Below are 13,576 nucleotides of genomic sequence, written 5' to 3'. Positions count from 1 at the left end.
TATTCACTTCAATAGCCAAATATAATTCTAAGAGAATAGAGGTTTCCATCACGCGAAAAATATTTTAATATTTTCTCTTACGATTATATCATCGCACACTGGTGATTCTTTTACAACATACATCGACTGTAATATACAAACATCAGCCACTAGAACAACGAAGGTAATCATAGTCATTAATCATTTCAACATAGATGCACAACATCCCTTTAGACAGAAAATATTGTCTGGTATAGAGAAAAAAAATGTGGCTTAAATGAAATATTTTCAAGAATTTTCCGGACCACATGTTTAGTAACAACGGTAAAACTGCACAGAAACTAATCAAAGAAATAGTTTTAAAATTTTGTTGTTTACTAAAAATAGTAGGAATATTAATCAAATTAATTTTTTTTTCATAATTACAGTATTAAAAGTACACAATTTTTGTACTTAAAGCCATCCACCTTCTCAGATAGAAAAATACAAAACCTTTCGAAAGTAAAAGTGTATAGTTTAAGGACGACAAAGTCATGCGTTTATAATTTCCACTGCTATGAAACAAACGGTATGTTAAAGTTATAGGTCTAAAATAGTAAGGTATATAAAACTAAACGTCGAAGTTTACATGCTAGTATAAAACTAAAGATCTTAAACTTGCGTGTACTTTAAGTTAAGAGGTACGTGGAAGTGAAAGATTCAGAATTTTTGTGATTAAGGGTGTAGTTGAAAATCTAATAGTTTATGTACTTCAAACATAAGCTTATCTGAAGATTACTTCTACGATTATAATACGTGATCGAAACAGAAACTATGAGACTATAGCTTCAAGAAAAATTATAGCAAACACTTTACCAACAAAGCAGTTTAAATCAAGGCTTTAAGTTGGACATAGCATTATATCTATCATAACTAATGTTTTGATAATGCATATAAAAACATTACATGAGAGCAGTAACCAATCTACAATGCTTCATTAATTATTCCAAAATTATTTTATTCTTCAAATGAAGTGAAATAGTGTAATATATACACTGCTGGCCAAAATCTTGAGGCTAATGAACATAAAGAGAAAATATGCATTTTGCGTTGTTAGACTCAATCACTTATTTGAGTAGAGCTTCCAAAGACGAAAATAAGAAAAAAGAAAATAAAAAAAACTTTTTTTATCATTTAATAGGGAAAATGTGAACACTATGAAATTAGCCTAAATACCAGCTGGTCAAAAGTTTAAGACCATACTGAAACGAAGCGTTAATCGGTAAACACGTAACGAAATTTAGTCATTTGTGTTCAAGCATTAGCGTTGTCAACATCTCCCACTGACATCTCCTGTGTTACATTGGGTAAAAACATGGCAAAGGCTAAAAAGTTGCCAAAGTTTGAAAGTGGAAGAATTGTCGAGCTGCAAAAGCAAGGTCTCTCTCAATGTGCTATCGCTGGTGAGATTGGACGTAGTAAAACTGCTGTTGTAAATTTCTTAAAAGACGGATACGGAACGAGAATTTCAACTGGTCGGCCCAAAAAAATTTCGCCGGCGTTGAGCAGGAGGAATGGACGAGCTGTCCGGCAAGACACCAGCTGATCGTCGAACCAGATTAAGGCCCTTACGGACGCAGAATGCAGCTCAAGAACAATAAGACGGCATCTACGAGAGAAAACTTTAGCATCGTAAACGTCTTCAAAGGTCACGCCTTCTCCCACACCACGAAACAGCTCAGTTAAACTTTGCTGAGAAGCACCAAACATAGGACGTAGAAAAGTGGAAGAAGATTTTGTTCTGTAATGAGAAAAAATGTAACCTGAATGGTCCAGATGGCTTCCAACGCAACTGGCACGATAAGGTTATCCCACCGGAGACATTTTCTACACGACACAGTGGAGGAGGTTCCATCATGATCTGGGGTGCTTTCTCCTTCCATGGAACAATGGAACTTCAGGTTATACAGGGGCGTCAAACAGTAACTGGTTACATTGGCATGTTGGAGAAAGCATCCTTATTGACTGAAGACCCTCGCTTGGAAGGAAATGACTGGATCTTTCAGCAGGACAATGCTGCAATCCACAATGCCCACAGGACGTTTTCGTGGTGAATAACGTGATACTTTTGGACCATCTTGCCTGTTCGCCCAAACTGAACCACATTGAAAATGTTTGGGGGTGGATGGCAAGGGAAGTCCATAGAAATGGACGTCAATTCCAAACAGTGTATAATCTTTGTGAAGCCATCTTCACCACTTGGAATAACATTCCAGCCAGCCTTCTGCAAACGCTTATATCGACCCTCCCAAAGCGAATGTTTGCAGTTATTTGCAATGACGGCCGTTCAGCTCACTACTGAGACCTCTTGTTGGGCATTTCCTACCCTGTTTAGGACTTCTTTTTGGTATGGTCTTAAACTTTCGACCAGCTGGTATTTAGGCTAATTTCATAGTGTTCACATTTTCTCTATTAAATGCTAAAAAAGTTTTTTATTTTTATTTTCACTTTTCTTATTTTCATTTTTGGAAGCTCTACCCAAATAAATGGTTGAGTCTTAACAACACAAAATGCATATTTTTTCTTTATGTTCATTGGTCTTAAGATTTTGGCCAGCAGTGTATATAAAAGATAAAAAAAGGTAAAAATTATATAACATCCAAATTAATTATATGAATGGTAGGTCAGCTTAAATTTGTGAAATAAAAGTATAAAGTTTAAGGAATGTATTACCACAAGTTTACTATGCCTTGTACATTTTCTGCACGTTTTTACTTTTTTATTGTTTCGTAATTTAACATAATGAACTAACTTAAGTTTTTAATATGAAGGTTTTATATTTTATTTTATATTATTACACTAATTCATATTTATAGTTGCTTTCCTCAGACTCTTGGACCCATTTTCATTTCAAACACGTGATTGATTTTAATTGTACAATGAACTTTTTTCAGTTTTAATACTCAGAGCACAAGAATACGCTTAGAATGATATTTTTTTTTTCAAAGTAATTCAATCAGGGTGACTACTAGTACAGGTGTGATACAAATTGTAGGGAAAGCAAGCGTAGGCAGTGGTTAATACAAAATATATCAAGAATACTAAGTTATGTTGATAAAGTAGGCTCTTAGCTGCAAGACCAGATTGACTGTGATGATTACTTCTTACCACCAGTTTCTAAGATCATAACATGGTTTACTCATCCTTCGGTGTATGTGTACAATATAAGAGAAGAATGCTACTACATGGAATAAATTTGTAAAATTATAGATACTAAATGACTGCACTGACTTTCAACCTATTTCCATGAAATATGATTAAACAAATAAATATGAAATATGTAACTATATATTCTTGTGAAACAAGCAAATAAAAACATTGTGTTGAGATTTAATACAAGTATGAATAGTGTGTAACACCAAAAGAAAAATATTTTAAATACATATTGCCCTTGAATACTCAAGGTAATTGTCTTACAACACGAAATATTGGGGTTCAATATTCATACTGGGCATGTTATAGATATTCCATTTTGTAGGTATGCACAGTAAAACAATTAAATCTTGTCATTTCTTGATATTAATGGTATCTACATAAGTGTTTACAACTACCTATTTAAAGGAATCAAACATGCATATGCTGAAGACATCAAGAATATCTTCAAAAAAGGTTTTTAGTAAAATCCTACACACAAATAATCTTTGTGTACCAAGCAAACACTAGTTACTAATTCAACACAGTTCCATGAATATCTTACTTGTAAATAAAAGTAGAAATATTTCATTTTTCAGGCTGAACCTAAGATTCAATACTTATCCAACTCAAATACAAAGTTCCATAAACAATTTTATCATGTTTCCAAGTCCTTGTTTTCAGATAAATTCTGATATTACTAATTATTTAATATAGCAATATCCTTACGAGACCAAGACATTGAGATTTATATCTTAAAAGTGACAATGGCTTTGTATACTTAAAGTAACACAGAAGTAGTTTGTTGAAACCTGTTACACCTTAAAGGTGTTCCTTTAAACAAGAAATAATTTTTACATTGTTATAATGTTTAGTATGTTAGATATCACATACTTGTATGATTATATCATAATCTTTTACTTCTCAGAAAAAATGAAATTTAAACACGATTATATTTTACATCACATTGTGCACATTTCCTACATCACATAAAAAGTATATTAAAAGATATTACATAAAACCACAACCTAATAAAATAAATGCATTTTGTTAAGCCTTAAGGTCAGAAAATACTAAAACCCAAACTCCATAACTTGCCATGCATGTGTGAATTTTACAGAGTGCAAAATGTGGACCAAAGTTGACTAGTTGTTTGGGCCCAAACTTCTTTAAGATTTGAAACTTGTAAAGATATTAAGAAAGTGATAAGCTGAAAATCTGGTATTAAATGTTCTTGAAGAATGTAAGCATGTTTCAACAAAAGTTGCCCACAACCCCAAATGAAGTTATAATGAATTTCAAATAAACCAAAAAGGTTTGCAATGATCCTTATGATTAACAAGGCTCATAAAGAAAATACTGCAACTATAACACTATGCTTATAGGACTACAATAAAATTTCACAAACTGAAATGTAGCTCCCTCCTAACATAAAATACTATAATTTATATGTAATTAGGCCACAATTTTTAAAAAAATGCATGAGTTCTGTAAACAGCTCTTGTCAAGCAGTACAGGAAGGATGATGCCATATCTCTATTCTCTCTTTACAAAAATGAACAATAAAAGTCAAGTTGTATTTGATGAATTGTACTGTTTTTCTATTAAGTGAACTTGTGGTCATATTTCAAGGGTAATGGTAAGATGTAAATATGAGGACTGGTAGACTAGTTTGATGAATAAACAAAGTAACCACCAGAAAAAGTTTTATATACAGTAAAACTGGAAAAAATTACAATGTTATAATATTCTTAAAGTCTGAAACCTAACATCTTGACTAGAACTGTATGATAATTTCTTTCTTGTACTTACAGACAAGATTAAATCTGTATTTACATTTTTAACTAGGAAATAAAACATTATCTTCTCTATTTGTTTGTAAAATTAAAAGTCACAAACTTGCATAAACAGATGTCATACAAAATCTATTTATCTATTAGCTAGTGAAGCATATTCAGTCATTATTCTCACATGTATATTACCTACTGTAGGATCATCTCTATTAAGTGTTTTGACATCAAATCATTCCTGTGCAACTAGTTCTTGAAAAAGAATTTCATCTGTTTCAGCATCATCACTTGATCCACAAAACATGACAGAATCAGAATAATCTTTATCATGATTTCCATAATCCCTTAAGTCTTTATCACCAGACTCAATTTCAATTTTATAGCACATATCAAACTTCCATTTCTTGGCTCACATTCTGTAGGTATAATAGGAGGATCTATATCAAAATTCATTTTCCTTCTTTTTCTCATAAACTTCTCCAAGGATGATTCTAATACTTGTTTGATTTCTTTAATGTCAAGAAAAAATAATTTGTGTTGATCAATAAAAGGTTCTCCACTGTTGCACGTTTTAAACTAAACCTTTGGTTCAAGAGCATAAATGATTAAACCTTGCTCCAACAACACTATTACTGGGTCCTATGCAGAGCACTCTTTCTACCATCACACCAACATTCTTGAACTCCTTCCTTTTGTATAGAGCTCAGAGATCATTAGTTCTGACTCCATTCATGTAGTGCTTAACATTTCCTTTGAATGTTTTCATTCTGAACTGATCTTAGTTTTATCAAAATTATTCATTTTAGTGTTTCAAATTTAAAACACTCAATTTCCATGGTGGTATTATACCAGTTTGCATGATCTATTCAAACTATAACTGGATAAAATTTATTCACAAATGAGGAGGACCATGAATCAAGACAAGCTGTACACCTTGAATTACTTTATATATTTTCTTATAGCAAAGCCACATTGGGCTATCTGCTGAGTCCAATGAGGAGAATCGAAACCCTGATCTTAGCATTGTAAAATAGACTAACTGCTGTACCAGCAGGGGACTCTAATTACTTTAATTCCTCAGTTGTATAAACTTTTTCTCAACACAGTCTAAATTGTTCATTAGGCTGTAGTTGACACTGACATTAGTGTATTTTCTATTTCCTTTTCCAAGTGCCCTGTTTTAAGCAAGGTACTCTTAAGATTCCAGAAACCTAATATCATTCCAATTCAAGTTTGAACTTCCTCAAAATATTTTCAAAATGTGTACCTGAAGTTTCTTTCTTGAGTTTTTGTACCCTAGGCAATATCTGACAGCAGAAAATGTTTCTGTTTAAGCTTAGATAAAACAGAACATGCATCCATGCACATCCTTGTACAAGCAACAATTCATATTTTTTAAGAGTCTATGAAATTTAGCCTATACTACTCTCTCCTTGCAACTGGCAAAGAGAATTCTCTGTTGTTTGAACAAGAATTACACAATTATTCAGTAAATGATTCACTGCACACTTTATGTGTGCTATGCACTGAGGAAAAATTAAAATGCTGCACAGTAAATGTACCAGTAGTTGTCTCAAAGTGTCCTTTAATCTTTCCAGATTATAAGTAATATATAATTGTCATGAAGCCTTTCACATCAGCAAGTGATTTACATACATTACCTTTCAGTGCCAATTCAACTGTATGAGAAATGCAACAAATGCCTAGAAGCTAAAGGTGATTGTCCATTTTCAGTTTTATCAGCAATCCATTGTAAACTCTAGAATTAACAGAAGCTCCATTAGATGCACCTGAAACTAGCAGGTAAGTGCATTTTTCTGTTGGTATTGAAACCTTTCCATAACCTTTGAATAGATAATTAATTCTCTTCTTTAGATTACTTAAATCTGTATCACCAAGACAATTAATGTCCTGCAAGGTAACACAGAAATACACTGGTATACTTTGACTGTTCTATCAAAAATCTCCTTCAGAGCCAGTTTTGCTTCCATCACAAAGCACTGCTAAAACTATTGTTGAACATAAAATCACTGCTACTTTCTCACAAATGACTGCTGCAATAATGTTAATAAATTCTTTCAATCTATGGCAGTGGTTCCCAAACTGGGGGTAATTTAACAATTTATCGGGGGTAATGGAGGGGTGACAGAAAAAAAGTTAAAATTCTGAAAATCAAGAAAACATTGAGGTAGCTGGTATTAGGATTAATGTTAACTTAGTCTTAGTATGTAAAGTTGTAAATTAAACCTATTTTAAGTATGTAATAAAGTTAAACCAAATAACAATAAACATAAAAAACTAATATACAGTAGTAGAAAAGAAAAAATATGTATCTAAGTGTGTGGTAACCTAAAAGTATTTTGACAAGTATGCTTCAGAACACAAGTCACTCAGTAACCCTGATGACTCATCGACGTGTCCAGTACGCGTCACTCACTGCCTGAGGTTGCCTCTATTTCACACTGTCAGTTTCTATGTGAGCATCAGCCGAGGTAGACAAAACCTGGTATGTATGTGTACTGCCCTGTGCAGTATAGTTAGTATTTACTTACTATTACATCATTCCCATGCTGAATAAGCTCTTTTAATGCTATCTAGAATGCCATGAAAAAATAAATAATAAGTTCACATTGTTCACACTTTTTTCTTGCAGTTTTTCTTTTTCTGCAGATTAAACAATAAAATGTCTAAAAGCGCACCTACTCTGGCCTTTCTTCGCTATGGCTTTGTGAATTTACCTTCTGGTGGAGAGGATCGGCCACAATGTGTAGTATGTCACAAAGTGTTGACAAATGAAAGCCTCAAGCCATCAAAACTCTCAGCTCACCTCCAGAAGTGACATCCAAATCTTCAAAATGAGGATCAGGCTTATTTTCAGTGCCGGGCTGTAGCACTGAAGAATATCCAGTTCGGTTCATCTGGAATTCAAGCCCAAAAGCTTCAAGCTGCGGTCGAAGCATCGTACTTTGTTGCATATAAAGTTGCCAAACAACAAAAATGCCACACTATTGCAGAGAATCTGATTATGCCTTGTGCATACGAGATGGTAAGCAAGGTATGTGGGGAGGATCAGCGAAGAAACTGAGTGTCATATCTCTATCAAACAACACAATCCGCCGACGAGTCGATGACATGGCATCAGATATTCTGTCCCAAGTTACAACAGAGATCAAGGAAAGCTCATATAGCAAATTCTCCTTGCAACTTGATGAATCGTGTGACGTAGCCAGTTGTGCTGTTCTCCTTGGTTTCGTTCGTTACGTCCACCAGGACAAGATCAAAGAAGAGTTCCTATTATGTGAAGATCTGCTGACAACCACGAAGGGAGAAGATATCTTCAATATCATCAACAGTTTCTTTACCACGAATGGATTGGATTGGAACAGCGTTCAACAGGTAGGGAGAGATGTTTATATAAAGTCTAGATTAGTATAAATACAATGAATTACATGGCATATAGTCATATAGTTTTATTTATTGTACAAGTAGCTGTAGTGTAGCTAATATTTTATACATAATTCATAAAAAAGTATCGTGCCTGTCGTACTGAAATACTAAAGTACCAAAATAAATTAAATTAAAACCATATAATTATAATGCAAAAGATAATTAAGAATGACTAACTGACGCAATCTATAATAGTTTTTCTTTTTTAATCTAGGTCTCCGTCGATGGAGCACCGTCGATGATGGGTTGTAATCGTGGATTACGGGGCCTCATACAAGGTGTGAATCCAGAAATTTCTGTAAATCATTGCATCATTCATTGGTACTCTCTTGGATCAAAAAGCCTGCCTGGTAATCTGAAATTAGTGTTTGAAGATGTGTTGAAAATCATCAATTTCATCAAGTCCAGGGATGTGAATTCGCGCATATTCAGGGAGCTGTGCAAGGAAATGGGAGAGCAGTATCAAGTTCTGCTCTACCACACCGATATTCGCTGGTTGTCACGAGGCAAGGTTGTGCGTCGAGTCATTGAGCTCGAACGGCTCTTCGGAATTTCTGAAACAAGAAGAATCTCCTTTTGCTACCAAGTTCACTGATAAGGAGTGGCTTGTTCGACTTTGTTACTTGGCTGACATATTTGCGGAGCTGAACAGTGATAATCTGCAACTCCAGGGCCAAAACACGACTGTCATTGATGCCCATCACCCTGTGACTGCATTTCTGGGAAAACTGAGACTCTGGATTCGACGCTTGGAGAAAGGAGTGATCGCTCAGTTTCCCACCCTAGACCAGTTTGTTGAGGAGAATAGTTATGATACTGTATCACTTTTACAGACCATCAACAAAGAGATGAGCGACCATTTGAAGGGGCTTGAAACAAGCATGCAGCACTACTTTCCAGAGAGTGACCTAAAAACAGCCAGTCTTCATTGGATCATTCATCCCTTTTCTGTACCTGATGAGGCCATTCATGATGATGATTTCCCTGCAAAGGAGGAGTGGATCACAATGTGAGCACATGAAGCCTTGAAAGTCAAATTCCATGCAGATTCCTTTTGGATTTCACAACTAGCTGACTCGCCAACTCTGTCCAAGAGAGCCTTGAAGTTGTTGGTATCATTCTCAACAACGTATCTGTGCGAGAAGGGGTTCTCAACCGTGCTGGGGATGAAAACAAAAAAGAGTACTCGCTTGAATGTTGCAAACGATGCCAGGCTGGCACTTTCAACCACAAAGCCAAGAATTCCTAAACTAGCTTCAAGTATGCAACTCCATACATCCCACTGATGTTCTTGACATCTTTGGCAATATTCATTAGAAATGCACAATGATCAAATACAATAATTAAAAGTGTAATTCAGTGTAAATAAATTATACAAATAAATTGTAAATAAATAAAGTGTAATAAATAAAGTGCAATATATCTCTAGTTTAATTTAGCCATATATATCAATGTTGAAAACATTTTGTGAAAGGGGTAACATGCTTAATGTGGCATGTTAAATTGGGTAACAAGCTGAAAATGTTTGGGAACCACTGCTCTATGGGCATTATCAAAACTGAAATCACTTCTTGTACTTCAACTAGTTTCCAATATAAATAGAACTGTCCACTCACAGCAAGCAAGCTGTTTTAAAAAGCTTACTGTATGTTTCTTTAGCTTGTACATGCAAAGCTACATTCATTGAGGTTGAAGATGGATGCAGGAAGCAGAAGGATTACCACTAACAGTACAGGAAGAATATTATCATCTTCTTAAAGCCTTAAAAGTTATAAAAGTATAGGTTCTGTATAATATATAATATAACAAAACAATTTAGTCAATAAAAACAGCTAAGCTTGAGTACAGTATTTAAATAAATGGACAGTAGAATCTACGTGAAAAATAATCTTAGCAACTGATAACACAGAAATTTACTAAACATATGTATAGGCCTACCAGTTTTTATATATATATATATATATATATATCAAGATATAATACTGTACTATAAATAAAAACATTTAATTATGTTTAAAGATTACAAAATTAGTTCCCTAATTACCTGGACACACAGGTAACAAATAATCAAATTTAAAGTTTACATGTAAGTTGAAAATCAGATAAAGTGCATATAATAAAGTTAGTACTTGGCTGATAATTATAAAAGGTATACAAAGTCAATGACAATATAAATATAAAATAAGCCTTATTAAACCTCTGATGTGTTTATCTCACTAATAACTATTTTGGAAAAAAAATATTTTTCTTCCATTTTGTGAAGGTCCTGGTAAGTCGCATACAAATTTAAGTCTGTTCATATAACGTTTGTATTTACTTTTGAATGAAAGGAAACATTATAGTGGCTGCACATATAACAATAAACAATGCTGATATATTGAGTAATGTTAGTCCAAAAACAAGATATATGTTCATACCTGAAGTCATTTGGTGTGTGTTTGTGTTTTTAAATTCAAATGGCAAATGACAGTATACTTGGTTATGAATTCAGAATTGAATACATACTTTATCCACTTCTTGCTGACTACACCCTTCCACTTCTTTTTGAACCTTTTTGCCATACTTAGTGCAAAGCTTGAACCAAATATTTATTATGTCTCTTCCTAAGATATCCTTTGATGAAGAAAACCCAATGTGTAAGATATGTAATCCAGTAAGATTCTATTTGCCAAATGTTGACAATAAAGCAGCTTTGCTGGATAGCCTGAGCCATGTTTACAATTGAAACTGGAACCAGAACTGATGTCTGACAGACCTTGTATCCTCATGTTAAAAATAAAATCACAGTATTTCATCAAATGGAGGTTAGGTTTGTGTTAAAGATCTTCTTGCTGTTTTGAATTTGGTACCAATTAACAACCAATATTGTAATTTAAACTTTAACACATTAACTTAATTTCTCTGTTACAATTATTTAATGTCTATATAATACAATATAGATAAAAAAAAAGTCATATTACTGTGTGTGTGAACATTGCTAGCCTAGACCAATTAAAATTAAAGTACTGAAGTCACAGCAACCAAGAGGTTTACAAAAAGTTTCAGATATCTGAAGCTGTTCGGAGTAAGCAAACAACTTGATGAGACTTCCAGTAAGTCCTTGCAAAACCTATTTTATGGGTTATTATGAGCATCAGTGTGATGGTGTTTATTAAACATGAAGGCCTATGTAACTGTGTTTATGTCAAGCAAAACATTTGGAGAATTAACTGATATCCTACTCATTGCAAGTTTGTTACCATAGGTGGCTCTCTCTGGCATAACTTAATACAAGTATGCTTTATGAAAACCATTCCAAGTTCATGTGAAAAGTGTAGCATGGTCAAACAAGTGTTCTTCTGTTCAGCCAACTTTTGAAAGAAAAATTATAACAAAATTATCAGTCTTCAGATATGTCAATGGTTATTAATTCTAAAGAAAAATAAGAACACAAAATGTTTCATTAACATAGAGCTTTATTAACATAACCAAATTAAAGCTTTTTATGAACTTAATAAAGAGAAATGTTGATATTTTTCCACTTTAAAACACAATTATATTACTTTACAAGAAACATGATTCTATAACACAAATCTGTTTCAAAAACTAGTCCATAAAAGTTTAATTTTTCCAACTCGAACTGTGTAGCAGACATGGAATCCACCAGTTAGCAGCTTATTCAAACTATTTTGCTATTAATTGACCATGAACAACAAAACAATTTCCTTGAACCATATCATTTTAGAATACTGATGTAAAAATTTAACTTAACGTATCCCTGAAGACTGTGAAGAAAACACTGCAGATGACAGTGAAGTAAGGACATCCAAATCCTGATCCACTTGATTATTTTGTAACTCTTGTAATGTATGCATGAACATAGACCATTCATTATTCTTGGGAGTTGCTAGTTGCTATAAGAAATAAAATACAAATAAATATCAGTATATTCCTGCCAAACAAGAAATCCACATTATACAGTAGTACCACTTGTCATTACATCCCAAATAAACTACATTTTAAGTGACAAAACAAATTATGACATAATAAAACCCTAATATTAAAACAACATCAATAATTTAATCATGACTGTTTGAGTCCATAATTTACAGCACCTTTATATATTTACAAACAATTATTTTTTAAGATAAAATTAAGTGCAGATGAAACATTTAAAGCACCTTTCAACTCTCAAAATAAAGCAGTGGGGTTTTAGGAAAAATATAAATTTGATAAGGGGAAAATGCTGTCATAACTAAAAAATTCTGAAATGTTCTTTCCTATAATTTGGTTTTTCCTATGAATAACATTCAAAAACAAAATTGCATACAAAAGTAAAACTTTCTTATAAATCTTTATAATATTCAATAATAAAATCATTTCAACTAACCTAATTTGAAATTTAAGTTAGATTGGTGTAACAAACCAAAGTAAATGTTATAGTTTGGAAGTATAACCTTTTTAGCATTGCTCTTTGCACATAGATGAGCTGTTATCTACATAAATTGGCTTTTTTCTGGCTAGTAGTGTTTACATGTTTTCCATTTCAATTTACTTTAATCAAAATTTGGCTCAAAATCAGACACTTACTCTTATTATGACATGGAAACCTTTTTGAAGCTGACAAAGCATTATTATAAATGATATACTTGTTATTAGACATTAATATCAGACCTACTGTACTTTTTCATTGCATTCTTTATATCTAGTACCTTAGAGCTTTTCATGAATTAGAAGAGTAAAAAATAATAGCACTCCAACCACTCCATGTTTGCTATATCCATTGTCAGCACTGCATTTCACTCAATCCAGAGTTTGTCAGATTGACTTGGATGCAAAACACACAGTAGTGGCAAAAACATTTTATAGAAGCCACTTGTTATGATATGAATGTCATTTTCAAACAGGTAGAGCATAATTACAATTACTTTACTTGTCATTGGACATTATAATTAACATATTGTACTTCTTTAACACTGAATTCTATTTCTAGTCTATTCTGCTTGTGTATTAACCATCTTTTTTGTAAAAGAATATCTTCAGGAAACATTATGACATTTGCCACAATCTTGTCTTGATTAATAGAATTATGGCAGCATTTTTTTTGTTGTTGTGGGCTTTATACCCTTAATTAAGAGAGCTGTACTTTAAATAGAAGCAAAATAATAGTGCTTAAACAAGAACATAAACTGTGATAAAAATGAAGTGAA

The 13,576-nt window shown here is 33.0% G+C and overlaps 1 protein-coding gene across 6 annotated transcripts in view; it reads right to left on the bottom strand.

Moving 5' to 3' along the window:
* Positions 1-11,824: 11,824 nt before the first annotated feature.
* LOC143240047 (cytoplasmic dynein 1 intermediate chain 1-like) overlaps positions 11,825-13,576 on the bottom strand; it is an 84,423-nt gene continuing 82,671 nt past the window's right edge. For all 6 annotated transcript variants that reach the window (XM_076481867.1, XM_076481869.1, XM_076481868.1 and 3 more), the window contains one exon: positions 11,825-12,280. In XM_076481867.1, coding sequence (XP_076337982.1) covers positions 12,134-12,280 — 147 coding nt within the window. In that variant the 3' untranslated portion in view covers positions 11,825-12,133. The remainder of the gene's footprint in view (positions 12,281-13,576) is intronic.

Source organism: Tachypleus tridentatus, chromosome 13 (genome assembly GCF_004210375.1).
Source record: "Tachypleus tridentatus isolate NWPU-2018 chromosome 13, ASM421037v1, whole genome shotgun sequence".
Taxonomy (NCBI): domain Eukaryota; kingdom Metazoa; phylum Arthropoda; class Merostomata; order Xiphosura; family Limulidae; genus Tachypleus; species Tachypleus tridentatus.
The sequence above is the reverse complement of the archived record's forward strand: the minus strand, read 5'-3'. Positions and strand labels throughout refer to the sequence as shown.